General features: G+C 51.7%; 1 protein-coding gene across 2 annotated transcripts in view; it reads left to right on the top strand.

Annotated features, from left to right (window-relative positions):
• SEMA5B (semaphorin 5B) overlaps window positions 1-20,272 on the top strand; it is a 41,921-nt gene extending 21,649 nt beyond the window's left edge. Inside the window, exons 4-21 of one of the 2 annotated variants that reach the window (XM_068545500.1) lie at window positions 1,142-1,204; window positions 1,574-1,672; window positions 2,120-2,333; window positions 3,000-3,285; window positions 5,630-5,765; window positions 6,939-7,146; window positions 7,256-7,463; window positions 14,246-14,363; window positions 14,513-14,694; window positions 15,793-15,936; window positions 16,138-16,285; window positions 16,423-16,648; window positions 16,856-17,074; window positions 17,538-17,708; window positions 17,811-17,960; window positions 18,299-18,343; window positions 18,786-18,991; window positions 19,229-20,272. In XM_068545500.1, the coding sequence (XP_068401601.1) occupies window positions 1,142-1,204; window positions 1,574-1,672; window positions 2,120-2,333; window positions 3,000-3,285; window positions 5,630-5,765; window positions 6,939-7,146; window positions 7,256-7,463; window positions 14,246-14,363; window positions 14,513-14,694; window positions 15,793-15,936; window positions 16,138-16,285; window positions 16,423-16,648; window positions 16,856-17,074; window positions 17,538-17,708; window positions 17,811-17,960; window positions 18,299-18,343; window positions 18,786-18,991; window positions 19,229-19,387 (2,982 nt within the window). In that variant the 3' untranslated portion in view covers window positions 19,388-20,272. The remainder of the gene's footprint in view (window positions 1-1,141; window positions 1,205-1,573; window positions 1,673-2,119; window positions 2,334-2,999; window positions 3,286-5,629; window positions 5,766-6,938; window positions 7,147-7,255; window positions 7,464-14,245; window positions 14,364-14,512; window positions 14,695-15,792; window positions 15,937-16,137; window positions 16,286-16,422; window positions 16,649-16,855; window positions 17,075-17,537; window positions 17,709-17,810; window positions 17,961-18,298; window positions 18,344-18,785; window positions 18,992-19,228) is intronic. The other variant, XM_068545499.1, reaches the window with a different exon arrangement.
• The last annotated feature ends 6,535 nt before the right edge of the window (window positions 20,273-26,807 follow it).

Below are 26,807 nucleotides of genomic sequence, written 5' to 3' on the forward strand. Positions count from 1 at the left end.
CAGCCGCTCTGGCTCCCAGCACCTCTTCCCCTCCCACATCCTGGGTCCTGGAGCTCGGCAGGCAGTGACTGCACGCCTAGAAGGAGCTTTGTTAGAAATTAAAAGCAGGTGGGCTGTTTTTCTTTCTTTCTTTTTCTTTTTCTTTTTTTTTGTTTGCCCGTTTGGATAGAGGAGCTGCTTGCTCAGGGCTCCCTCTCCCAGGACAGGTAGGCAGTTCATGTTTATACATGTGACCCAGAAGTATATAATGAGCCACACTCCAGGGCTGACACTGCCTGGACGTGAAGGGTATCACTCCTCCCTCCAGCCGCTCTTCAGTGACTGGGAGGGCTCTCAGAGAGTAGATGAAGGGGAACGGGGTTTTCTGGGTGGGTACAGCCCTCTCTTAAAGCCCTGGGCACTGGAGAACATGCAATGTCCTCTGAGTCCCTGAGTGGAAGCTGTGTTCCCAAAACATGACCCCACGATAGAGCATGAGTGATACTACAGGGAAACAAGGAAGCAGCCTGTACAGAGGTGGGACGAGGGTAGCAAGTAAGCAAGGGGAAGTCCTAGGTCCTTGAGACAGTGGGATGAAGAGGAAAAAAACACATGGCCTTTGAACCAGGGATGTGGGTTCCAATCTCTGCTCTACCACATACCAGCGGCAAGTCATGCAGAACTTTGCAGGGTTGTAGTGGGCAGGTGAAATCGATCTCCTGTATCTAAGATTGGCCGATCTAGCCTTTCCTCCCTCCCTGCCTCCCATTTCATTCGAGGGACATCTGGCACAATTCCGATCTCCCACTCAGGGCCTGGGGTGGGAATGAAGGTCCTTGGCCACCCAAAGTTCCTTGGCTAACCTGGGGAAGGAAGGGCTGGGGAGGTCCCAGGCCAGAGCCGCGTGGGGACGATGTGGGATAAGGCCGTTTTTACTCCAGACTTCCCCGACCCAAGCAGGTGTGGAGGGTTTTGGGCTGAGGGGGTGTCTCGGGGTAAGGAGTCTGGCAGCCCTGCCGGGTCCACGTGGATATTGTGCGAGGAACCTTACCCTGCAGGCCGTAGCTGGCCCTTTCCCAGCTCTCTGTCCTCTCCAGCCACGGCTGCTGCCTCCTCTGGCTGAGTGGCACAGCCGTGTGATGTCTGTATGCTCCTCCCACAGGCCACAGAGTGGGCCTCCAATGAGGACACGCGCCGCTCCTGCCAAAGCAAAGGGAAGACCGAGGTACGTGGCCTTGGCAGCCAGGGGCCTGGCTTAGAGCCGGCGGGAGGCTTGTGGTTATAGGAATGGAAGGGCACCGTGTGGGCACAAGGCCACCTGCATGAGAGGCCCAGCCTGGAGGAGCCAGGCACTCCTGGTGCAGGTGGGGATGCAGCCTGAGCATCTGAGTGGGCGGTGAGGCAGGGAGCCGGCCTGGGAGGGAGGTGGGGGGGAGGGGAGACATCCACAGATGCAACCTCAGCTTCAGAGTGGGGTGGATCTGGAGCAGAGAAGAGTGCTTTCGAATATTTGCGGTGCAGTGGAGGAGGGAAAGACACACAGCTCTGCAGCTGGAGAGCTTGTGCCTCTATTACTTCCCCTTTCTTGCTTCAGGAGGAGTGTCAGAACTATGTGCGAGTCCTGATTGTCACTGGCCGGAAAGTGTTCATGTGTGGGACCAATGCCTTCTCCCCAGTGTGCTCCAGCAGACAGGTGAGGGCTGTGCAGCGTCAGGCAGACAGAGGGGGACACCAAGAGCTTCTCTCACTCAGGCACACAGCCTTGGAATGGGGCTGTCAGTTCAACACAAAAACCAAAACGAAAAGGATGCCCAGTTAGATTTGAATTTCAGGTAAAAAACAGACAGTATGTTAGTATCAGTATGTCCCAGGCAAGATTTGGGGCATCCTTACACTAAAAAATTATTTGCTGTTCATCAAAATTCAACCTCACCTTGGAGGGCCCTGACTCTTGGCACACCTTCCCCTCCATGATGGCTGCTCCCTCAGAGGGACTGTGGGGTGGGCAGTGAGGAGGAGGGGGAGGGAAGCAGAGGCCCAGAGAGACCAGGGACCCAGGAGGAAACAAAACTCTGGGGTGGAAAGAACAGGCAGCCCCAGGGTCTTGGGGAAAAGTGCCCCATCTCCCCATTATCCCCAGGTGGGGAACCTCAGCCGGACCGTGGAGAAGATCAACGGTGTGGCCCGCTGCCCCTACGACCCGCGCCACAACTCCACAGCCGTCATCTCCTCCCAGGGGGAGCTCTACGCAGCCACGGTCATCGACTTCTCAGGTCGGGACCCCGCCATCTACCGCAGCCTGGGCAGCAGGCCACCGCTTCGTACCGCCCAGTATAACTCCAAGTGGCTCAATGGTAAGGAGATCCAGCCCGGGGGGCTCCCCTGGTCCTAAGCCAGCCAGCCCACCCTGACCCCCATCAGTTTCCTTCCTGCCCAACCAGAGTGGGGCAGATGGTCGCCCAAGGACCACAGCATGTTGGAGAGGGACTGTGGATGAAATCACAGATGTCCTGAGGACCCAGAGCAGATAGAGGGCAGGCTACGAAGGGAGAGAAGGAGTTAGAAATTGATGAGGAGGAAAGGTTATGGGAAAGAAGAGATTGGAGGAGGGTGATTTGAGTTTCTTGCCCCTTGGAGTTGAATCCCTGCTTCTCCACTAATGAGCTGTGTGGCCTTGAGCAAGTACTTGACCTCTCTGTGCCACAATGGTCTCATCTGTAATATGGGGACGATCATAGTATATACCTCATAGCTTGTTAAGAGGATCAAACGGGTTAATCCATATAAAGTACTTATAACAGTGTCTGGTACACAGTGAGTGCTCAGTCATCCGTGTTAACTATTACTATAACTGCACTTTGCATTGGAGGTGGGAACAGGGTTAGAGCCCCCAGGTCACCAAGCTGGTGGGGGGTTGTCAGGATGCCCATCTGAGGAAATGGAAGTAGTCAAGTACTCCCAGCTCTGCCCCCTTCCTCCCTCCTGGCCTGACCCACCCCTTATTCCTGTTCTGCCCCCAGAGCCAAACTTTGTAGCAGCCTATGATATCGGGCTGTTCGCGTACTTCTTGCTGCGGGAGAACGCGGTGGAGCATGACTGTGGACGCACCGTGTACTCTCGGGTGGCCCGCGTGTGCAAGAACGACATGGGGGGCCGGTTCCTGCTGGAGGACACTTGGACCACGTTCATGAAGGCCCGGCTCAACTGCTCCCGCCCGGGCGAGGTCCCCTTCTACTACAACGAGCTGCAGAGTGCCTTCCACCTGCCGGAGCAGGACCTCATCTACGGGGTCTTCACCACCAATGTGTGAGTCCCTGCCCTCCCCCACCCTCCCCTGGATGTCAGGAATGCGCTCTGACCTGCTTCGAAGCCTAATGGCTTCGGGCAAGTCCCTCTCTGAGCCCTTGTTTCTCTTTCTGTAAAATGGGGATTGCTGTGCCTTCTGCACTGGGTCCTCTGAGGATTTTGTGACTTGCTGCCTCTGGAGAGGTAAGCATTTGTTCTGGGTTGCTGTGACGGGCAGGCCTAGGCCAGATATGAAGAAAGTAAAAGGAGCTGGATTGTGGCTCCGGGAAGGAAGAACTTGCTGGTGATGAAAGTGAAATAGGCTGCCTTCGATGAGGGGATGGCAGCCCCAGGAGGGTCCAGCAGCTGCCCATCGGAGAGGCTCAGAGGGGACTCTTTACCCTTCCAACCTCAGGACTCCATGATCCTGCTAAATCTAACTATCAGAGTCTTCTGGCAATCCTGACTGCCCTGGAAAACCCAGGCTGGGAATTAGAACCCCTTTTGTTTCCTAGGTGTGAGGAAGGGTAACCCCCATGGAGATCATGAGACCCTCCTTCCACCGCCTCTTCTGTGTAAAGGCTGACCCATTCAGGTGATTTTTTTATAGAGAATGCTGAATGGGCGGCAGGGACCAAGAAACACATTTGTTGTACAGGATGCTGTGCTGGGTTCTTTGTAAGGACAGAAACATGTGAAGCATAGAGTGGAGTTTGCTTATCTAGGGCCCCAGATAGCAGGCATTGGATGAGGGCCAGGTTAGCTACAGGAAGGATAGTCTAAGGGGATGGACAGGGAGGAGAGTAAAACAGGGAAGCTGGAGCAGAGAAGCCATCCAAGCCAGGGGACAGACATGCAGCACAGCCCACACGGGCCATGAGCTGACAGCGGGGACTTAGTGACCAGCCCACTGTCAGCAGCAGAAGGTGGGCAGCCGTGAGCAAAGGGCAGGAGTCACTGGAGAGGCATCAAGGGAAAATAGCATTAGTGTAGACTGCAAATTGTTTATGTATTGTGCACCTTCACCATGCCCCAGGTTCTTGTCATGGTGGAGGTCAGGGGGATGGGGGACACACCAGTGAGCAAGAGCAGACCTGACTCTGCCCACAAGGAGCTTACATTCTCGAGAATGGCCAGTTTTAACTGTAATAAATTCTACAGAGGGAAAGGGCAGTGTGCAGAGAAGCTGTGATCAGTGTGGAGGGTTGATGATCAGGGAAGGCTTCCTGTAGAAAGTGACATCTACGGGATGACTGGGAATCATCCTGCAGCTAGGGGAGAGGAGCATTGCAGCCCGAGGGAACAACATGTACAAAGCTTGGGGTGGGAAAAAATGTTTGAGGAACTGAGAGGGGACCCGTGTGGCAGGAACCTGGCGGGTGAGGAGGCGAAAGACAGGAGAGTCAGCCGAGGGGTGGGCATGGGAGCATTATGCCCGGAAGGGCCTTGTAGACTGCTTTAAGGGTTTTGATCTTTATCCTAAGAGTGAGGAGACATTATTGGAGGGTTTGAAGGAGGACAGGGACTAGCTCAGATGTGCATTTTGTAACACTCACTCCGGCTGCTGTGTGGATAATGGACCCGAGGAGACCAGACAGGCTGCAGGGACAGTGCAGCATCCTGGAGGAGACAGTGGGGACTGCGACCAGGCAGAGGGGAGCGAAATGCACACATCTGGGAGAGGGACTGAGCGCAGAGAACAGCCCTGGAAACACTTGGTGTAGTGGTATCCTTTCTCCAAACTGCCCACATCAGACTCATAGAAACGTCTGAATCCATGACTGAAAGGGATCTGAGAGGTCATCTGGCTGTGGGTGGTGGGCTGCAGCATAGATTACTGGTTTGGCAACGAAGTTGTTGTTGGTTTTTCTTTTTTTTAAATAAAATAAATAAAGCAGAATCGATTGGAATAAAAATATCAGAGTATAATGTATTTAGTAAGGGTGCATATTGTTTCATGAAAATTCATTGCAAATGTGTATGTGTGCATGTATGTGTGTGTCCTACTGAGCTGTAATATAAAATATATTTCTTACAGTGGGCCAGGGACTAAAATGTTTGAAAACCATTGACTTTATTTGACCCTCCCACTGAATAAACGAAGGGGATGAGGAGGTAGCACAGAAGGATCCACCAGGGCTTCTCATCAGTGGATCTTTCTTTCCCAGAGGCTTTCCACGGTGTGAAAACCATGTTTCCTCCTTCTGTGATACCCCTGTGGTGCGGAAGGCACCAGAGTCATCATAGGTGCCTAGTAAGCCTTGGAGCTGTGCCATGCTGTGATTTGACAGCTGGCCATGGGATTTAAGGGGAAGGTGCCGAGGCCTCCAGGGAAGGCAGCATGCCTCCATCTCTTGCCTTTCAGAAACAGCATTGCCGCATCTGCTGTCTGCGCCTTCAACCTCAGTGCCATCTCTCAGGCTTTCAATGGCCCGTTTCGCTACCAGGAGAACCCCAGGGCTGCCTGGCTCCCCATCGCCAACCCCATCCCCAATTTCCAGGTACAGCTTCTCCTCCCCTTTCCCTCTCCTCACATACCACCCTCCCCCAGACTACCAGCCGCAAGCTGATTCCCAGCTACTTAGTGCAACCACCAAATGTGTCCCTGCTGATCTATGCCCATCTGTGGGGTCTGCGATGGTTCCCTAAGAGGGTGGTAACCTCAAGACTGTGGAGCAAGAAAGGGAGAGTGGGTGGGATGCAGAACAAGGGAGCCTGCTCTGAGCCATCTCTAAATGTGACCCCTCACCTCCAGAGAGGCAGGGAGGTGGGACCTCAGCTCTACTCAGGGTAGGGAACCAGGAGAGCAGTCACAAGCTATGTGGCCAGAATTCAGGGATTTTTAGCTGGAGTTTGCTTGCAGTCTACCCAGTATGGGTACTAATGCCTGGAGGATCTCTGAGCACCAGGAGTGGTCAGAGCCCAGCCATGGGTGGTGTGAGCATCCCCAGTGTGGAGAAGGGGAAGTAGCCATGGGACAGAGAAAACTGCAGATGGTTGATTTGCATATCCATCCAGCTTCCTGACCAGGAGGCAGAATGGAGCAGGGAAGGACCTCAGGCTTTTCAGTAGTACAATCCTGACCCAGATCTAGCCCTCTCTGTGTGACCTTGGGCAAGTCACTCAACCTCCTTGAGCCTCTTTACCTTATCTGGCACATGGGGATAATACCATCGACCTCATAGATACGCTGGAGGGTTGATATGCACCTGAGGTGGTCCGTAGAATGTAGTAGGTGCTCAATAAATGGTAGTTGCCTTCCAGCTTTGGTTTAGAAGGCGTAAGAACCTTGAGCTGATAGGGACATGGGAGAAGGAAGGCAGGGCTTGGCCCAACATGGGGGAGGGGCACCTACAGCGACAGCATGAAATAACAGGACACTTGTTATCCACACTCATATGATCAGTTTCTAGATAATCCAGCCCCCCTTTCATCTTCCTTGTCCTCTTCTCCATCCCTGGTAGGTCCCTCATCCTCCGTCTTCCCAGCCCCATTTTCCCTTAGTTCCCAAAGATGAGGCATCTTCCTGGAAGAGGGTGCAGGGCACTTAGCGGGGGATTTTGGGGGGCGGGGAGCAGGGATTGGAGAATCAGAGTCTGGGTTGCGAGGAAGGAGGGATACGGGATCGCGGCAGCCCGGCGGCTGGGCACGCGTGACCCGGTTCCCTGCCGCAGTGCGGCACCCTGCCCGAGGTGGGCCCCAACGAGAACCTGACGGAGCGAAGCCTGCAGGATGCACAGCGCCTGTTCCTGATGAGCGAGGCCGTGCAGCCGGTGACACCGGAGCCCTGTGTCACCCAGGACAGCGTGCGCTTCTCACACCTCGTGGTGGACCTTGTGCAGGCCAAGGATACGCTCTACCACGTGCTCTACATCGGCACGGGTGAGGCCGCCCCGCCCCGCCGGCGCTCGGGGTGGGAGGAGGTTGAGCGGCAGGGGCTGGGCCGCGAGGTTCCGGGGCCTTTAAGGCCACCCTGATCTGGCCCCTCCAGAGTCCGGCACCATCCTGAAGGCGCTGTCCACGACGAGCCGCAGCCTCCGCGGCTGCTACCTGGAGGAGCTGCACGTGCTTCCCCCCGGGCGCCGGGAGCCGCTGCGCAGTCTGCGCATCCTGCACAGCGCCCGCGCGCTCTTCGTGGGGTTGAGCGACGGCGTGCTGCGGGTGCCGCTGGAGAGGTGCGCCGCCTACCGCAGCCAGGGGTAAGCGGGCGCCGCGGGAAGGCGCCGGGCGGCCGGGCGGCCGGGCGGGCGGGCCTCCAGACGCAGATCCCTGGCGATCGCGCCGAGAGCTGGCGCTTAAGAGGTGGAGCTTCGGAGTCAGGTCGTCCTGGGGTGGCATCCTGGCGCAATCTCCAGTTGTGTGCCTTTCGACAAGTCATTTAACCTCTCTGAACCTTGGTTTCCTCCTCATAAAATCTCTGCAGGGTTTTTGTGAAGGATAAGTGGGATAATCTGCCGAAACCACTTATCACTCACCTGGGGGGATATATGTATTGAGCAAACGGTGGTGGCTGTCGTTATCCCTGTTGTCAAGCCCACAGTTAGGGCCTGGTGGCCGTCTCTAGACCACTTGATTTACTCTCAGTCCCTTCAGTTCAGAGAGTGGTCTTTATCTTTGAAACCACAGCACTTACTGTCCAGATGTGAGGGCAGATAGGAGATGATGCTTTGAGTCAGCCCCAAGTTTGCTTCTGTAACTTCCCCACTTAGAAGAGGCAGAAAGGCCTGGCATGGATGGGGTGGAGGTGAGGAAACATGTGGCGATGGGACGTTGGCTTCCCAACAGCTTCTGCAATCAGTTCTCCATACGTTAGCTTCAGGTGGATTCACAAATTTGGCAATAATGACATTGACGTTAAAGGGGGAAACAAAAGCCTATTCCAAAGCCAAATGCAAATGTTATCTCAGACTCCTAAGCATGTGAGGCTACCCTGAGCTGCACTCGCTCATTTTGGAGATAATTCAAAAATTGCCTTTAGCTGGCATAGCCACAGCCATGTGGGCTCCTGTGGCCTTTGCAACACAGGGACCTCCTGGCTGTGCCCATCTGTCCTCAAGATTTGGGAGACAAATGGCATCCAGGCTGCCAAGCGTTGTTTTCCAGCCCCGGTGGAGCATGCTGGGATCTGAGCAGAGGCCTCGAGGGCCAGGGAGGAGGCTAGAAGGTCATGGTGTGACAGCGGGGAGCCGGGGGGGGGGAGGCGAGTGCAGTGGGCAGGTACCCAAGCTTCCCTCAACCTCAGCACAGGGCTCCATCAGCAAAGCACCAAACATTTGCGAAGCCCTCCCATGCTCAGAGCACTTCACAGGGCTGTCGGTGTGAGAAGAGGGAGGCAAGATGAAATAGGTCTGGAACACTCTCATTTCCCTCAGGGCTCTAGATGTCTGGTTGGGGAGAGAAACCTTGGCCTGAATCTGACATGTGGGGAGAGAATGGGGTACAATGGGAGGGACTTGCGTGGTGGAATTGGATATACCTGGGACTCCATCTCAGCTCCATCATCTGCCAGCTATATGATCTTGAGCAAGTTACTTACTTAACCTTTTGAGCTTTGGCTTTCTCCTGGGGAAAATAGGAGGAAATGTGATGAAGCAGATGGTATTTACTTTTGGCAGAGGAGTTGTAAGGATTGGGAATAATGCTCACGAAGTGCCTAGTCCAGCGAGTCATCATTGGTAGCTAGTGTCCTTATTCCTTTTTTATCTCCGCAAATGCATTTAGGGGCCCTCCAGTCTCCTGGGCTCTCTGGAGTCTCAGAATTTGTGACATTGGATACAGACAGCACTGCTTGGCAATGAATCATGGCATTTCCCTCTTATGTTCTTCTTTAACGGCTGTGTCATTATTAAACTTTTCACAGGTACCGTGTTCTTTAAGAGGTTGTAAATCCTTGAAGGCAAGCCCAATGTCCCAGTATTTTTTATACTCCACCAGGGGACCATGCCCAGCCGCAGACACAAAGTGGCCTTCTACACATGACTGATCCTGCAGTTGATTGATTGCTTGGCCTGAGAGCAGGCTGGTGCAGGAGAGGTGTGGGGAATGGGACTGGAAAGTGGATTGAGGCCAGCTGAGAATGCCAAGGGAGGATTTTGACTTGAATCCTGTGACTGGGGGCACTGAAGTGGTCTTTGAACGGGGGAGTGGTGTGATGGGCAGTGTGAATAGGTGTCTTACAAAGATCAATCAGACAGTGGCGAGCAGCATTGTCTTGGGGCAGATGGTTGGCCAGCGTGAGCTGCTGTGGCTCTGGGCCAGATATGACGTGATGGGGTCTGCAGTGGAACAAGAGGAGGGACGATGCCGGACGTTTCCCCATTCACGTGGTGCTGCAGACAGGGGACAGGGAGTTCGCGAAATGTGGCCAGGTGGAACAGCAAGGTAGACAGAGGTCAGCTCGGGGTCTGATACTTTTGGTTTCCTGAGTTTGGGATAAGAGGCCTTGATATGTACAGTGGAAACCCTGCCATAAAGCTATAGGTGGATCTAAAATGTGAGGTCTCATTACTGCAAAGTTATAAAATGACCAGAGTAAGCCCGTGCTGCCAGCAAACTGTGTGCTCCGGGAGTCTGGGAGCCAACTGCCCATCACACTGTATCAGAATTTATGCTGTTGTGAGGCAGTTTGTCATGGGGTTTTACTGTGTCCCACGAGAGACATTTCCTGCTTCTTTCCTCATTCCTTCCAAAGCTGGCAGGAAGCTGAGGGTGGGTAAGCAGAGGCCCCTTCAGGCCCGCTCCTCTGTCCAGAATGCTGGGGCTTGTCTCTAGCACCCTCCTTTCACTCAGGCAAACCTCAGCCCCATGGGGCACGACCAGGACCCTGGCCTGGCCAGAGAGACCGGTGCTCACAGGAGGAGGAGCAGAGGGAATGAATGGCTGGCTGGCTCTACAAAGCAGGTGTTTTATGTATGAAGAACTGCCCCCTTCCTCCTTCCAGCACGCCTTTCATGCTGCCCTGGAGGGAGGGGCCCCTTATTGCCAGCTTATCCCAACCTCCCTCCCTGGCAGGGGGTCTGGGCCCTGTTCCACTACCATCTTAAGTAATGGCCACTTGCTCCCAAGCTCCACCCTGGACAGCTCCCATTGTGAGATTATTGCTACGCGGTGCTGGAATCCGCCTGCTTGCAAATTCCACCATCCATCTCTGTCCTGCTTTGGAGCCCATGAAATGAACCTGTTGCCTTTTGTAATGGCTGCTTGAGACACTGCAGTGAAAAAGACATGATGATATATTATTGGTCTGATGGCTGCTTTTATGAAAGGAACTCTAAACTGCCACCCACTCCTATAGTCAGAGACACACTTTAACTCTCCTCTGCTTGGAGCTTTAATTTTCTTAAGAACATTCTCTGCTCTGGAAGCTCTGGAGTGGCCTTTGGCCAAAAGCAGCAAATGTGGACAAGAAAATAGCTCAGGCGCTGGTGCCAGGGGAGTCTCGCAGGTCCCCTCGGGCGGCCAGGACTGGGGCAGGGCAGGGCAGGCGTGTCCATGGAGAATCTGGTCTCCTCTTTCTTCTCTGGGAGAATTGAGAGCAGGAGAGGCTGAGGGTGAGGGATCCTGAGTGAGGGGCTGGGGCCAGCATCTACTCTGTGTTTTTCTTCACTCTTTTCTTATCCTGTCATGGATTGGAAAGACAAGGCACTTCATCTCTTGGCTTGAGAACCCTGACAAAAGTGGCCCTGGAACAGCAGTTCTAATGCTGTTCATTGCAATCACCTGAGGAGTGTTTCAAAGACTCTCGTGCCTGGGCTTACTCCAGTCCAGAAGGCCCGGAAATAGGAGGGTTTTTTGTTTTGTTTGCTTAAGCTTTTTAAAAGATCCCCAGGAGATTCTAATTTGTTGTCAAGACTGGGAACAACTGTTCTAGAACTGGTTAGGCCCTAGATGAAAGAAGTAGCATGAGGCAAATTGCATTCCTCCAGAATCTTCTGTTTTTATCTTGTGTAAATCAATTCAAATTATCTGCTCTCATCCATTCTCTCTATTGGCAGACATTTGTTTTTGATGGATAGAATTGTATATATGTATGTATGTATGTATTATTATTATTATTAATCACTCGTCATGGCCAGTTTTTTTTAAACTATTTAATCTATGTTGCTTATAAAGTGCCATATCAGTGCTTCTAGAGTTTGATGCCCATTTCTGAGAACTGAAGGAAATACACTCAGGAGTGGGCTTTACTGAGTTCTGATTGGCTGAATCTGCTAGCAGCAAATTTGACCCAAATGTCAGCCAGTAAGCAGAACCTCAAAACCACAGGATGCTGAGACTACTTTTGCACATGTATTGTATTCAGTCCTATGATGTCTAGTTTGATGTATTTGCTGGCGAAACACCCCTAAATCAAACCATTGATCCCAAATGAAAATATGAGCACCTGTACATTGTATAATTCACACAAATTGCCCTTGAGAGAATAAAGTGGAAACATAGTCTTGAGAAACAGATGAGTGTTCTGGATTCCCAGGTGGGCCAGGGTATGTTTACTGGGGTCCAGCGAGGCTGTCACTCACTGAAACCCCGCGCATCGCCTCCTTAATCGAAGGTCATGGGTTGCTGAGGAAAGGGACAACACTGTCTTTGCCCTCCTCTGGCAACAAGAGGGAGCCCCACCCTCTTCTTCTTTTTTTTTTAAAATTTATTTATTTAATTTATTTATTTTTGGCTGTGTTGGGTCTTCGTTGCTGCACGCGGGCTTTCTCTAGTTGCGGTGAGCGGGGGCTAGTCTTCACTGTGGTGCGCAGGCTTCTCATTGTGGTGGCTTCTCTTGTTGCGGAGCACGGGCTGTACGCACGCTGGCTTCAGTAGTTGTGGCACGAGGGCTCAGTAGTTGTGGCTCACGGGCTCTAGAGTGCAGGCTCAGTAGTTGTGGCGCACGGGCTTAGTTGCTCCGCGGCATGTGGGATCTTCCCGGACCAGGGCTCGAACCCGCGTCCCCTGCATTGGCAGGCAGACTCTTAACCACTGCGCCACCAGGGAAGCCCCACCCTCTTCTTTATAAGGTCTCTGTATAACCTCTTTTCTCTTTGGTCTGTTGAACTCACTGAAAATAAAGAACTCACCTGACAGGTGACTTTCCCTGAAGCTTCAAGAGAAAAGAAAGATTCTATCCTGGAGACACCATAAGGGGCAGCCCCTTGACTCCTCTGTGTATCCCTTTAGCCCTGGGCAGCCTTGGCCCCTTTGGCCAAAGGAAAATCCCTCTGCAGACTCATGTCATCGCATGGGCTCCCCCACCCTCTTTGTCATCCAGCACCTCCTTAACCCCACACCTCTTCTGCTTTCTAACCTCCAATTACTGCCTCACTCTCACTCTCAGTGCTCTCCTAGGCCCTCTGCAGCAGGCCCACTGCTGTGGAGCAGCCAGGCCTGGCCAGAGAGGGTGGAAGTTGGCGTAAGGAGGCAGAAGGGACCCAGCAAATCCCCTGAGCTTGGCAGTGGGCTCTCTGGGTGTTGGAGGGAACTTCCTTCAGGCTCCAGAATCTGATGTTCTGTTTACTTAGCAATGGACAGCAAATTCTGATTCCACAATTCCCATATTGTTTTTCCCCTCCTTTGGAGTCTTACCAGTAGAGATTTAACTTTTGTTGTTGTTGTTAAAAACTGTAGAGGATACAATGACTAAGTCAGAAGTAAAAAGGGAAGAGAGGAGCCTAGGTTATGAGAAGTGGGGGCTTTGGCACATGCATCAGCGTGTGAACCGTTACCTCTCCTGGCTCATTTGAGATAGACCTGCCTGGGAATGGGGACCTGGGATGTGACCCCTGGCTCATCCCAGACGGAGCTCATTCTTATGATGCCAATGCATTGGACTCTGGGTCCTGCCACTGAGCAGCACAAACATGTGGATGCCCAGGTGACCCTGGACTATGCCCAGGTGTCCCCTGACCCTGCACCTGTGTTTTGAGGCGTGGGCTCACGTTCACTCAGTGTGTGAAGTAAGACACAGCCTCCAGCTGGGGGGCAGGAGCATGAGGGGAAGAGTGTGGTGGGGGGGTCTAGGTTCTAGCCCCAGCTCTGCCATGTACAGTTTGCGTGATCTTGGGGAAACGCCTGTTCCCTTCTCTGTGACTGTTTCTTCCTTTGTACAATGAAAAGGTTGTTTAATGGATCCCAGTGATTCTCAGTCTGGCTCCCATTAGAATCACCCTCAAGCTTTTAAATCCCCAGCCCACCCACCCAGAAATTCTTGTCTGGGGTGGGCCCAGGTATCAGTATTTTTTTAAAAGATCCTTTAGGGACTTCCCTGGTGGTCCAGTGGTTAAGACTCTGCGCTCCCAATGCAGGGGGCCTGGGTTCGATCCCTGGTCAGGGAACTAGATCCCACATGCCGCAACTAAGAGCCTGCATTGCACAACAGAGATCTCTCACACAGTAACAAAGATCCCGCAGGCCGCAACTAAGACCCGGCGCAGCCAAATAAATAAATAAATAACTACTATTTTTTTTTAATGAAGGAAAATTTTTTTAAAAAGCTCCTTTAGTGATTCTAACGTGCAGCCAGGATTGAGAACCACCGGGCCAGATCATCTGTAAGGTCCTTTCCATCACTATAATCAGGGTGTCTAGCAGGGAGGAACTACCTCTTTGGATTTCTGTTCACCACATCTTCACCTGTGGCCCTAGATGAGGACTGTGGGGCACCCAGACTCAGGGAAGGCAGTAATCTCTTGGCGAAGTGTGTGGGTTCTGGAGCACCACAGTGTGAGTCCATGGTCGGCTTTGGGTTTCCTCCATGTAACATGAAGATAATAACAGTACCTTCCTCATTGAGTTGTTGTATTGAGTTAATTCATGCTTCTAAAGTGCTTAAAACGATGCCTGGCACACAGTAAGTACTCAGTGAACTTCGTTATTGTTGTGGAGGACAACTGAATGAAAGAAGTGCCCAGAGGAGAGTGTCCAGGTGTATTCTTGGGATGCAGGTGATGGTGGGAGTCCAGTGGGCTTGAGTCTCTGGACCTCTGTCTGGCAGGGCATGCCTGGGGGCACGGGACCCGTACTGCGGCTGGGACGGGAAGCAGCAACGTTGCAGCACGCTCGAGGACAGCTCCAACATGAGCCTCTGGACCCAGAACATCACAGCATGTCCTGTGAGAACCCTTTTGTACCCCCCACCAGGGACCTCTTCCCCCAAATTCAGGCCATGACTCTCCATCAGTGTCCCCACAGCCCTGGGACCTTGTACCTTCCCTGCCCATGCCTTGTGTGACAGGGTCCTGCTCCTGGTGTGTGTCTGCAGGTGCGAAACGTGACTCGGGATGGGGGCTTCGGCCCATGGTCACCATGGCAACCGTGTGAGCACTTAGATGGGGACAACTCAGGTTCTTGCCTGTGTCGGGCCCGGGCCTGTGACTCCCCCCGACCCCGCTGTGGGGGCTGTGACTGCCTGGGGCCAGCCATCCACGTTGCCAACTGCTCCAGGTATGTGAGGACGCAGGGCTTGCCGGCGGTGGCCTTGGAATGGGGGAGGGGGGATGGAGGGACCGGGGCATCCCCAGCCAGCTGTTTGCACTAAGGGACAGAAAACACTTCAGGGCTGTGCAGGGCACTGGACAGGTGGCTGGTGTCTGAGGCAGGAAACATGAGCTCTGGGAGAGTTTCCACTCCAGTGGGAGAGAACTTTCTGCCTTGCGGTGCTCTTAATACAAAGAGGCATGGGAGTTACCCTAGCCAGATCATATCCTCAATAAGCCTTGCAGTCCCAAACAGGAGGGACAGCATGGGATGGTGGTAGCTGCCTAACCACTCTGAGCTTCTCTAAATGAGCATTACAGTGCCCACCCTGAAGGTTGTTCGGAGGGTTAAATGAGATCATATTATATATAGAGAGAGAGAGAGAGCTTGCACACTGCCTACTGCCTGAGGACTCCCTAAAGTGGTTAAAATAAATAACCCATAATTCTTGACACTCTTAAAATAATTTTATATACACTACATTTATTAATTTAACCATCACAACAACCTCATGGGGTAGGAATACAATCATTATCCTTACTTTAAAGATAAGAGTATGATGTGGCACAGAAGGTTTCGGTAACTTGCCCAGCCTTAAACAGCCAGTAAATGGTAGAGCCAAATTTTGAAAATTAGGGGCAAAGGAGAGAAGAGTGGGTGGTGTCTTGAGGTTGAAGCAAAGCATGTGCACTAGTAGAATGGGGGAGAGAGCATGGGTTTGAATACCAGGGTCTGCCAACCAACAAGGCTGAAACAAACGTTGCAGATGGCAAAGGCCTTCTCTAGAGAATATGTCCTTTTCCCCTGCAAGTAGAGGCCATGTGGGTATATCTTTGTGCTCTAACCCTAAGCACAGCCTGATATATGGAAGAAGGCTCTCAATGCATGATCGAGGAGTGAACAAATGAATGAATAAGTCATTCCTGAGAAGGCCTGGTTAGGAACTATCTCCTGTCAATGGCACTTCCTGACAACAATACAAAATCCATCTATGCAGATGTGATTAGATCTGAGAAGCTAGAGCTCAGAGGGTCATTTGTCTCTAATCCCCTCCGTCCCCACCAGGAACGGGGCGTGGACACCGTGGTCATCGTGGGCCCTATGCAGCACCTCCTGTGGGATTGGATTCCAGGTCCGCCAGCGAAGTTGCAGCAACCCCGCTCCGCGCCACGGGGGCCGCATCTGCGTGGGCAAGAGCCGGGAGGAACGGTGAGCTAGGGCGTGGCTATTGGTTTCTGCGACAAGCCAGCCCCGAGGTCCCCGACTTCCCGGGCCCCCTAGAAGGTGGCCTGGATTCTCCAGCTGGTCCAGTGGACCCTCGTTTTCCCAGTCTCGCAATCCCAGTGACCTCTCATAGGGAAAGGGGTGCCCGTTCCCTAGAGTAACGACTCCTCCCCCTCTCCCCATCAGGTTCTGTAACGAAAACACGCCTTGCCCGGTGCCCATCTTCTGGGCATCCTGGGGCTCCTGGAGCAAGTGCAGCAGCCACTGTGGGAGCGGTGTGCAATCGCGGCGTCGGGCCTGTGAGAACGGCAACTCCTGCCCGGGCTGCGGCGTGGTGAGGGCCGGGCCGGGGGCGGGCGCGGGATGCCCGGACCTCGAGCCAAGGGGAGGGCAGAGACGGGGCGGGGGGCGGAGCGCGGGGCAGGCCTGGGGCTGCGAGGCTGTGCAACAGCACCAGTCCTCACCCCGAAGGAGTTCAAGACTTGCAACCCTGAAGGCTGCCCCGAAGTGCGGCGCAACACGCCGTGGACGCCCTGGCTACCGGTGAACGTGACCCGGGGCGGGGCGCGGCAGGAGCAGCGCTTCCGCTTCACGTGCCGCGCGCCGCTGGCCGACCCCCACGGGCTGCAGTTTGGCCGGAGGAGGACGGAGACCCGAACCTGCCCCGCGGACGGCTCTGGAGCCTGCGACACGGACGGTACAGCCCTGCGCCTCCCCACCTGCCACCCTCCCTCCCAGGCCCAGAGCGATGGGGCGGGGCCGGGAGTGAGAGCTGGGGGAGGAGGGGGCGGGGAGGGGCCGTGCGGTTTGGAAGAAGGCGGGAGGCCTTTGGGCTGCCGTGGGAGCCCTCTGTGGCTGAGGCCAGCCCCCCGTGGCTGAGGCCAGCCCCCCTGTATCCCCCCAGCCTTGGTGGAGGAGCTCCTGCGCAGCGGGGGCAGCTCCCCGCACACGGCGAGCGGGGGCTGGGCTGCCTGGGGCCCGTGGTCCTCCTGCTCCCGGGACTGTGAGCTGGGCTTCCGCGTCCGCAAGAGAACGTGCACGAACCCGGAGCCCCGCAACGGCGGCCTGCCGTGCGTGGGTGACGCTGCCGAGTACCAGGACTGCAACCCCCAAGCTTGTCCAGGTGACCCTCCACTAAGGAATCTCGGCCCAGGGAACCCCCATCGGGGAGACTCCCAGGCCTACCCGGGCTACAACTAACTCCTGCTTGGAGACCTCTCCTCCCTGCCAACTCTGTACAGGGGCCCCAGAGCAATTTTCTGCCCTGAACATGGACACGGCAGCTACTCCCAGGGACCAGGGCATTTCCTCACCCTCCGTGTCACTGTTTTCTCTCCTTTAACGGGTTAGCTAGACAAGGAGCTTGATTTGAGGCGGAGTTGGTTTTTGGTGTCCCCTCTGCAGCCCGCGTTTCCCCTGCCACCCCTGAGGGGAGGGGGACTCCCTAACAGTGGACTGTAGCGCTGGGGCGGGGCGGACGTTGAGGGCAGTGTGGCCCTGAGAGGCCTAGCCTGGGATGGGGTAGAAGACCGTCTTGGGCCATGCCTGCACCTGCAGCCCTCTTCACCCACCCCATCCCCTTGCAGTGCGGGGTGCCTGGTCCTGCTGGACCTCTTGGTCCCCATGCTCAGCCTCCTGCGGTGGCGGCCACTATCAACGCACCCGTTCCTGCACCAGCCCCGCCCCCTCCCCGGGCGAGGACATCTGTCTCGGGCTGCACACGGAGGAGGCGCTGTGTGCCACACAGGCCTGCCCAGGTACTCAGTGCATCTGGCCGGGACTGGGGAGCAATGCGGAGCCTGCCCATCCCCACTAAGGGGGTCTGCGTGGTTAACCTCATCCCAACCCACACCCCACAGAAGGCTGGTCGCAGTGGTCTGAGTGGAGTGCATGCACGGAGGATGGAGTCCAAAGCCGTGGCCGGCACTGTGAGGAGCTGGTCCCCGGGCCCAGCACTTGTGCCGGAAACAGCAGCCAGAGCCGCCCCTGCCCCTACAGGAAGATTCCCGGTAGGTCTTCGAGCCAACGCCTTCACACCAACCCTTCCTGCCCTGAGCCCCCAGCTTCCTTCCCCTTCTGAAGTATCCTGGGGGTGCAGGATGAAATGCCGGGGTGGGAGGTTCGCACACTTCGGGCCTTTGCCCTTCCTCATTTAATGGATGGGCCGACCTTTCTTAGAGGTGGGGCCTGGGGGGAGACCAAGGGAAGTGAAGGTCCCCAGGTGCAGTCCCACAGGTCAGCGCTGACCCAGGGGTCCTCCGAGACACACACCGACACACACCGCCCTGGAGGGACCCACGTCCTCTCCTCCCTGCCTCTTACACCCACTCTGCTTGTCTTCCTGCAGTGATCCTGCCTGCCTCCAGTGTGGACGAGGCCACTGGCTGTGGAGGTAAAAGGAACCTGCCCCACCTCATGATGCTGCCCTACGATCCACGCCCCGCCCTCCCCAAGGAGGAGACCCATCTACTCCGAAACCTGGAGTCTCTCCACTTCTCGCTCCAGACCCACAAACCTTGTTGAGGTCCCACACTGCTTTAGACCACGTGTAGGGGAGTCTGGGCAATTCCATCCATGCCCCTCAGCTAAGAAGTGGTGGTCAAGTCTGTATTCAAGAAGAGTCCCCCAACTCCACAACACTGGCTGCCTCCTCTGACCCAAGCCACAGGTGGTCCTGTGAGACAGGCCCCTGGTGACAGGCCACGCAGCCTTCCTGTTTCTGATGACTCTGGCTTCAAAGCCCTTCCCTTTGTGTCTCAGAGCCTCCTATTGGGAGGCAGCTGGGGGTCTTCACAGTGGTCCTCTCCTTATCTCTTGTCTCTTCCCTCTCCCAGGGTTCAGTCTCATCCACCTGGTGGCCACAGGCATCTCCTGCTTCCTGGGCTCTGGGCTGCTGACCTTGGCGGTGTACCTGTCCTGCCAGCACTGCCGGCACCAGTCCCAGGAGTCCACGCTCGTCCATCCCGCCACCCCCAACCACCTGCATTACAAGGGCGGGGGTGCCCCCAAGAATGAGAAGTACACACCCATGGAATTCAAGGTGGGAGCCCTCTCGGAGAAGCAGAGGGCAGCGTGAAGGGTGCAGTGGTCCTGGCCCTAAGCTGGACATAACTAGGCTGGGCACTCGGGAGAGAGCAGTGGTGTTGTGAACAGAACACTGTGTCAGCAGCCAGAACGTTCTCTCATTGACTGGCTCCTGATTTCCTTGCTCTGGCCTGTCCTCTTTCCCCGTCTCTCCCTTCACCCCTTCCTCTCTTGTTCTTTCCTTCTCCCACAGACCCTGAATAAGAATAACCTGATCCCCGATGACAGAGCCAACTTCTACCCATTGCAGCAGACCAATGTGTACACAACCACCTACTACCCGAGTCCACTGAACAAACACAGCTTCCGGCCTGAGGCCTCACCTGGACAACGGTGCCTCCCCAACAGCTGATACCACTGTCCTGGGGACTTGGGCTCCTTGCCTTCCTAAGGCACAGAGCAGGTGGAGGTGGGACGGTGCAGCCGGTTTGGTTTTCTCCCTCTGCACTAGGCCAAGAACTTGCTGCCTTGCCTTGTGGGGTCCCATCTGGCTTCAAAGAGCTCTGGCTGGCGGTGACCATGGGGGAGAGGGCTGGCTTCAGGCTGGCACACGGCTGCAGTTCCAGCTCAGCCCAGGTCTCTCATGGCCCCCTTGGAACCCACCATCATGCTGATCTCCCCTGCCATGTCTGGGCTGTGGACCTACTAGGCGTGTGAGGGAATTGGAGAGTGGAGATGGCAGGAGGGCAGGCTTTTAGGTTTGGATTGGAGATGACGGCCCGTGTAGCTATCAGGGGCTGAGTCTGCCCCTCTTTGGCTGGCCCCAGGAAGGGCCTGGGCTACATCCTGATTATCTCTGAAAGAAACTAGTCAAATGGCCCCAGTAGTTCTGGATTCTCTGCCCAGGGCTGGGTCATTGTGGTGCTGCCCCAGTGTGACATGGGGACCAAGGCTGGCCCAGGTTGTCCACCTTTGCCTAGCAGTCTGTGCTTTGCCCAATTACATCCCTCTGGTCAGAGGCAGTGAGGACTGGGGGCTGGAGACTGATCTTTGCTGAGAAGTCCTTTAATCTGGGCTGGCACATTCCTCAGCCTTTCTCTCAGAGTGCACGGAAGGTGACCTAGGAGGAAGGGAGGCGGGAGTCCAGTCTCCGTGCTGCTCTGGAGACTGCTTTCCAGTTGCTGCTCAACAGAGCTGTTGGCTGAGACCTGCTTGGGAGTCTCTGCTGGCCCCTCATCTGTTCAGGAACGCACACGTATACACACATGATCACAATCTGCCACAGCAACAAAAAGGATGTTGGGCTGCGGTATTAATAATTAAAGATGATATCCAGTCTCCAAATGTAACATTGTCTTCGTGCATATATGTGTGGGCTCCTCTTGGCCTGGTCTGGTCAATTAGAGCAATGCACTGGGGTGGCAGATGGTCTTCTCAGGGTGGGGGAGATGACCCCAGTAGAGTTTGACTTTAATAGAGGATAACTTTCCATTTGTAAGTAAATCTCCACGTACACACGTTGCCCTAAACCCTTGTTGGAAAAGAGGCATAATCACAAATTCACAAGTAGGGACACAAGTACACCAAAGGCAATACAACAGGAGATTTCTGCCCATTGCCTTAGCAGCTCTACTCGGCAACACTTCCGCGGTGGAAATGTGTGAGTCCAGCAGGGGAGTATTGATGAAGGTTATTTAATGAGGTGCTTACATTGCTGAGTTTAATAAAACCAGAATTGACTGAGAAATGAGTAAATCTGTGAGGTGGGGGAAGCCCTCTGTAGTTTTTGCTGGATTAAATCAAAATAGCCTCAAAGCCTCAGCCCACCGAATCAGTGCTACCATTTTGGATGAGATTGATGGACATGTTAAATTCAGAGAGCAATTTCCTAACTTAATTGGCTGGATCAATTCTTACAGGATTTGCAGCAAAATCTATTTGTAGCTCAGGCTGTGAAGTGTGAGATCCCGGTGGTAGAGGATCTTGGGGAGGGGAGGAGGAGGAAGAAAAGAGCACTCCTGGGCCTCGTGTCTTGGACTCCCTTGTGCTTACTGGGTCAACTGCAATAGCAGTGTCCTCAGGCCAAGGTGGAGCCCAGTCAGTGAGAGCTCAGGGGACATAATGACTATTTCTGCAGTTTGGGGATTCCTCACTGGGTTTCTATTCACCCCATGAATCCAGAGCCTGTAGGGACGTGTGTTAGATCTTGGGGTTTTGTATTCCCTTGAACCTGGTAGAGCCAGTGAAGTTCAAGAGTGTTCCAGGGCCCAGGGTGCCTGCTTCACAGGGGCCACTCATATATGTCAGGCACTGGTCAGGTCTGTAGCAAGCAGTCATGGAGAATTCCCAGGTCGTGCCCAGCCACTATTGACTGGAATGGCATCAGTGGAATGGAAACCCATGTGTGTCATGGCAAAATACACACCGCACGTGTGTGCATGTGCACACACACACCCTGAATTCTCTGTTTATAAAAACTGTTGTGTTTTTGTAGGCATGACCATTCATAACTCAGGAAAGGATCCACACTGCGTGCAGATTAGCTTGCATGGTTGGCAAAGGCTACTTCCTAACCAGTCGTGGCCCAGAGGTGAAGAAACCAGGAATGTGCTCCCTAACAAGGAGGGTGTCGTGCTCTCTGGCAGGTGTTGGAGGCCACATGGATGGCTGCATGATGTCAGGAAGCTGAACTGTGAAAGATAAAGGGGCTTCATAGGCCCTGCTGGCTCAGCAAGAACCTTCAGCAAGAGGGAGGAAGATGCCGGATTGTTGCTCCAGGCCTTCTTGAGCCCTCTTGTCTTGAAATATCTGTGTGTGTGTGTGTGTGTGTGTGTGTGTGTGTGTGCGTGCGCGCACGCATTTTCTTATTAAAGTATTACGTGTTCATTGCAGAAAATTTAGAGAATTCAGGAAGCCAAAAAATACAATAACAGTTATATTGAAAAGCAAGGCAGAGACTTGGGGATTTTAAATGGTGGTGTCTCAACATCACTCCAAAAGCAAAGAGAACAAAAAAGCTCTGTCACTATTTTCAATAAAACTAGGATGTATCTGTAATCCCAAGTCATAATACATGAAGACAAAGTAGATGAAGGAATAGCAATCATCTAAAAGAGTGGATGTGGGTCAAACTTGAGCACCCAAACAATTTCAGAAAGAATCAGAAATTGGAGGAACAAAGTATTGGGGAAGGTGGGGTTAAGGTAGGAGCCTAAAAAGAGAAGGGTTGGTTGAAAATCTGTGTGTAAGCTTCAGTTAGCCCTCAAGTTGTCTTCACTCTTACAGCTAGGTCACCACTCCTCTCTCTCCACAGAGGATGCTAAGAACAATATGTTCCCTTGAGATACTGAACCAGAGAGGCCCTGAACGTGAGAATACCAGGCACAGAGGTGGGTGTGTTGCGAGGGGCTCTTTGGACAACTGGGAGACAACAGACTATGATTATCAATGAAATTCAGCAGTTGCCTTTTCCAGCTAATCCAAGACTCTGGTACCCAGGTTTCTCCCCCTCCTCTTCTCTCAGGCAGAAGATTAGAAGAGGATTCTTTGAAGGAGCAAATCAAACCAAAGATTCTAAAAGAATAAGCCATCTGGTCATTTGTGTAGCAGGTCCTACAGTGAAATACACTCATTAGCAAGCAGTGCCCAAGTGCACAGAGCTTGCAGTCAGTTTCTAGTAGCTCACTCTTAAATAAGAAGGGACAGGGACTTCCCTGGCAGTCCAGCAGTTAAGACTCTGTGCTTCCACTGCAGGGGCCACAGGTTCCATCCCTGGTCAGGAAACTAAGATCCCACATGCTGCGTGGTGTGGCCAAAAAAAAAAAAAGAAAAAGCCCCAATGCAAAAGAAAGACCAAAACAAGTACACAGATACAGAGAAACCCAATGAAAACAGAGAAAACTCAATGAAAACAGAAGAACATTTCAAAGAAATGACAATTCTTCAGAAATAAGTGAAGGTATTGCATTCAGGAAACAAGAACAAGGTGCAATAAAAAGGATAAATTAAAGCTCTTAGAAATTAAAAAGCATGACAGCAGAAAACAAAAACAGTAAAAGGGTTTAAAGATAATGGAAATTTCCCAGAAAGTTGAACAAAAATACAAAGAGATGGAAAATCGGAGAGAAAGGATAAGAGAATTAGAGAATCAATCCAAGAGTTCTAACAGCCAATAAAAAAAATTCAAAGGAGGAACTTACCTAAGAAGGAATACAGGAAAATTTGACAGAAGCAAAGAACGAGGTCTCCAGATCAAAGGACCCACACAGTAACTAGCACCTTGAGGAAAAAGATTTACCCTGAGGCACACAAACATGGCATTTTAAAATTTCAGCCTTGAAGAGAAGACTCCAACAACAGACAAAAAGATTAGGAATATGCATGGTATAAAACCTCTTACAAGATTTAAAGCTAGAATATAGCAGAAATTATCCTCAAAACTCTGAAGTAAAAATGTTTGGTTGTGAATTTTATACCCAGCCAAACTATTATCATATGAGAATAGAATAAAGACATTTTCAGACATGCAGGGTCTCAAAAAATATATCTCACACATGCTATTCTTTCACTAAAACAAGAGAGTAAACAACAAAAACATGGATCCAAGAAAAAGGGGATCTAACAGAGGAAGGGTGTGAGGAGAGATATCAGGCTGACAGTAGTGCAACAGGCCTGGAGAGCAACAGTCCAGATTAACCTATGAGGAGAGCACGCACCCAGAGAGACCCAGGGAAGACTGACTGAAACAGGTAGATTATCTGGCTACCTGTTGATTGGTTTCCATACCAACCTTGGTATGGAAAATTATATGAAATTTTATTTTATAAAACCATTGGAGCTGTGAGGAAAGACTTAAATTTGGGTTCAAAGAAAAATAAGACAAAAAAAAAAAAAAAAGCCACTCTTTCGTTCTTATTGCATGATTTATTTAAACTTTTTCTTTCTTTTTGTTTTTTTAACTTTTTCTTTCTTAATATAGCACAGGAACAGAAAAACCCCACAAAAGTATAGCTTAATGAATAAAGAGCAAAAACATTTGCAATGACCACCCAGGTGAAAAAATAGAACTTTGACAAACACTCTGAATCCCTATCTTCTGTCCCATCCCTGTCACAACCACCTCTCCACCCTCCAAAAATAAGGTAATGATTAACACTAAGAAAAGCAAAAGAACATACAGGAAAGGAAAGTGTGCAACCATGATATTTGTATAATCATAATAATCAAAACACTGTATATGGACTTAAGCATTACTTCCAATACAGATATATTACAACTTTTTATCATGGGAGAGACAACATCAGAGGGACAGGCCTTTGAGCTTTTGGTGCCAACTGAATGTTGGGGTAAAAAGTGGGAAAGAAAGGAATAAAAACTTTTTTAAAACGATATATTTCCTGATTATAACTATGGTACATATTAATTAAAGAAATTTTGGAAAATAAAACGCAAAAAGTTATAAAAAGAAAATACAGGACTTCCCTGGTGGTGCAGCGGTTAGGAATCCCCATGCTAATGCAGGGGACACGGGTTCGAGCCCTGGTCCAGGAAGATCCCACATGCAGCAGAGCAACTAAGCCCGTGCGCCACAACTATGGAGACTGCGCTCTAGTGCCTGCGAGCCACAACTACTGAGCCCATGAGCCACAACTACTGAAGCCCGTGTGCCTAGAGCCTGTGCTCCACAACAAGAGAAGCCACCGCAATGAGAAGCCTACGTACTGCAACGAAGAGTAGCCCGTGATTGCCGCAACTAGAGAAAGCCCGCGTGCAGCAACGAAGACCCAACGCAGCCAAAAATATAATTAATTAATTAAAAAAAAATACAAATGCCCTAAAATCCAACCAGGAGATGGCCATCATTCTTTTAGTGTGTTCTCTTCCAGGCATTTTTATATGGCTTTGTAAAATGCAAAATTAAGACATACTATGTATGTGGTTTTTATTCTGATTTTAACACAATATTCTATCACTGTTTCCCCATATTGTTAAAAATTCTTCTGTGAGCCATAGGACCTCTTTCAGCTGCTGTCCAAGAGTGGGGCAGGGCTGGGAGAAGGGCCTTGTTTGCAGAGCTCCACAGGTAACAACATTCCCACCCCCACCCCTTCAATGAGAGAAAGTTCAATTTTTATGTATTTCATTGTTTATACAACTGAGGAAGATTTAGTTTGAAAAAGTTTGAATAATGGTTGACAAATCCTGACCTAAAACATCCATTATTTAAACTCTATTTCTATTACACAGATTTATCTCTTCTATTACATAATTTATTCTACTCTATTACATAAATGTATCAATCAGTCCGTTACATGAATTAATCATAATTTATTTAAACCACGATGATTTGTTTCAAATTTTTCTTTACCAAAGAATGCTATTATGGAATTTCTTATCCGTATCTCTATGTCCTTAGGATAAATTCCCAGAAGCGATTGCCCTTAACCTCTGTGACCAAATCTCTTGCTGATGGGAGTACACGCCCACCAGCAGCACATTCTCATTGCATTATTTCTAATCCTAGTAGCTAACTCTGATAAGTGCTGTCACCTCCAAGCACCATACCAAGTGCTGGTCATTTATCTCATTCAGTTCTCACAACAATCCTAAGAGGAAAGTACTATTGCCATGCCCACTTTACAGATGAGGAAACTGAGGTTTAATAAATTTAAATAACTTGCCTAAAGTCACACAGCTAGTCAGTGACGGTTCAACCCAGGCAGTCCAACTGCTTGTTATCAACTTGATAATTTTTTAAAGCGTAATTGTTTTAACTTTTTAAAATATTTACTGAGTGACCATTTCCCTCCATATACATACTGGCCATTGCATTTCTTTTTTTTTTTTTTTTTTTTTTTAAATTTATTTATTTATTTTTGGCTGTGTTGGGTCTTCGTTTCTGTGCAAGGGCTTTCTCCAGTTGCGGCGAGCGGGGGCCACTCTTCATCGCGGTGCGCGGGCCTCTCACCATCGCGGCCTCTCTTGTTGTGGAGCACAGGCTCCAGACGCGCAGGCTCAGCAGTCGTGGCTCACGGGCCCAGCTTCTCCGCGGCATGTGGGATCCTCCCAGACCAGGGCTCGAACCCGTGTCCCCTGCATCGGCAGGCAGACCCTCAACCACTGCGCCACCAGGGAAGCCCTGCATTTCTTCTTTTTAAGGAGGATATTTTGTACCTTTTCTCTTAGGTGGTCAGCTTTTCCCTATTGCTTTGTAGAAGATATTAACCTTTGGTAAAAAGATATTAACCTTTGGTAAAAAAAAAAAAAAAAGATTTAAATATTTCCTTAATTGATCCTATGCCCGTTTTGATACATAGATATTTGTATTTTTTACATAGAACTACTGGTTTGTTTTTTGTTTTTTTTTAAAGGAAACTATACTGATTTTGCTTGAATGAAACTGAAGTAATGAGTTTTCTCACTGTCACCACCATGAATCTCAGGGATGCAGGCTTTAGGGGACACGGTTCTCTCCTTCTGCATACGCTGCATAGTGTCAGTTACTCTAAACAAAGACAGGATCCAGGCTGGGGAACTATTGGTTTGGGACTTGACTTAGGGGAGCATACAGCCTTATGCACTGCAGAGGAAGGGGTGCCTTAGAGGGAGAAAAAGAACAGAGTGAGTGTTGAGAGGTTCATTTCTCTGGGAGGAGGAAATAGAGCTGGGCCCCCTCTACCTGTCAGGGCAGGTGAGATTTAGATGAGAAATAAAAACTGGGCTCCTCTCTCTGGTGGCAGACACTGGCCATGTGGTGGACAGTTATTGGGACCCAGAGTACAGGGTCCTTGTCTCACAGCCCAGTCCTTGAGCAGGTCAAATATGACCCTCAA

Source organism: Eschrichtius robustus, chromosome 6 (assembly GCF_028021215.1).
Source record: "Eschrichtius robustus isolate mEscRob2 chromosome 6, mEscRob2.pri, whole genome shotgun sequence".
NCBI classification, from domain to species: Eukaryota; Metazoa; Chordata; class Mammalia; order Artiodactyla; family Eschrichtiidae; genus Eschrichtius; species Eschrichtius robustus.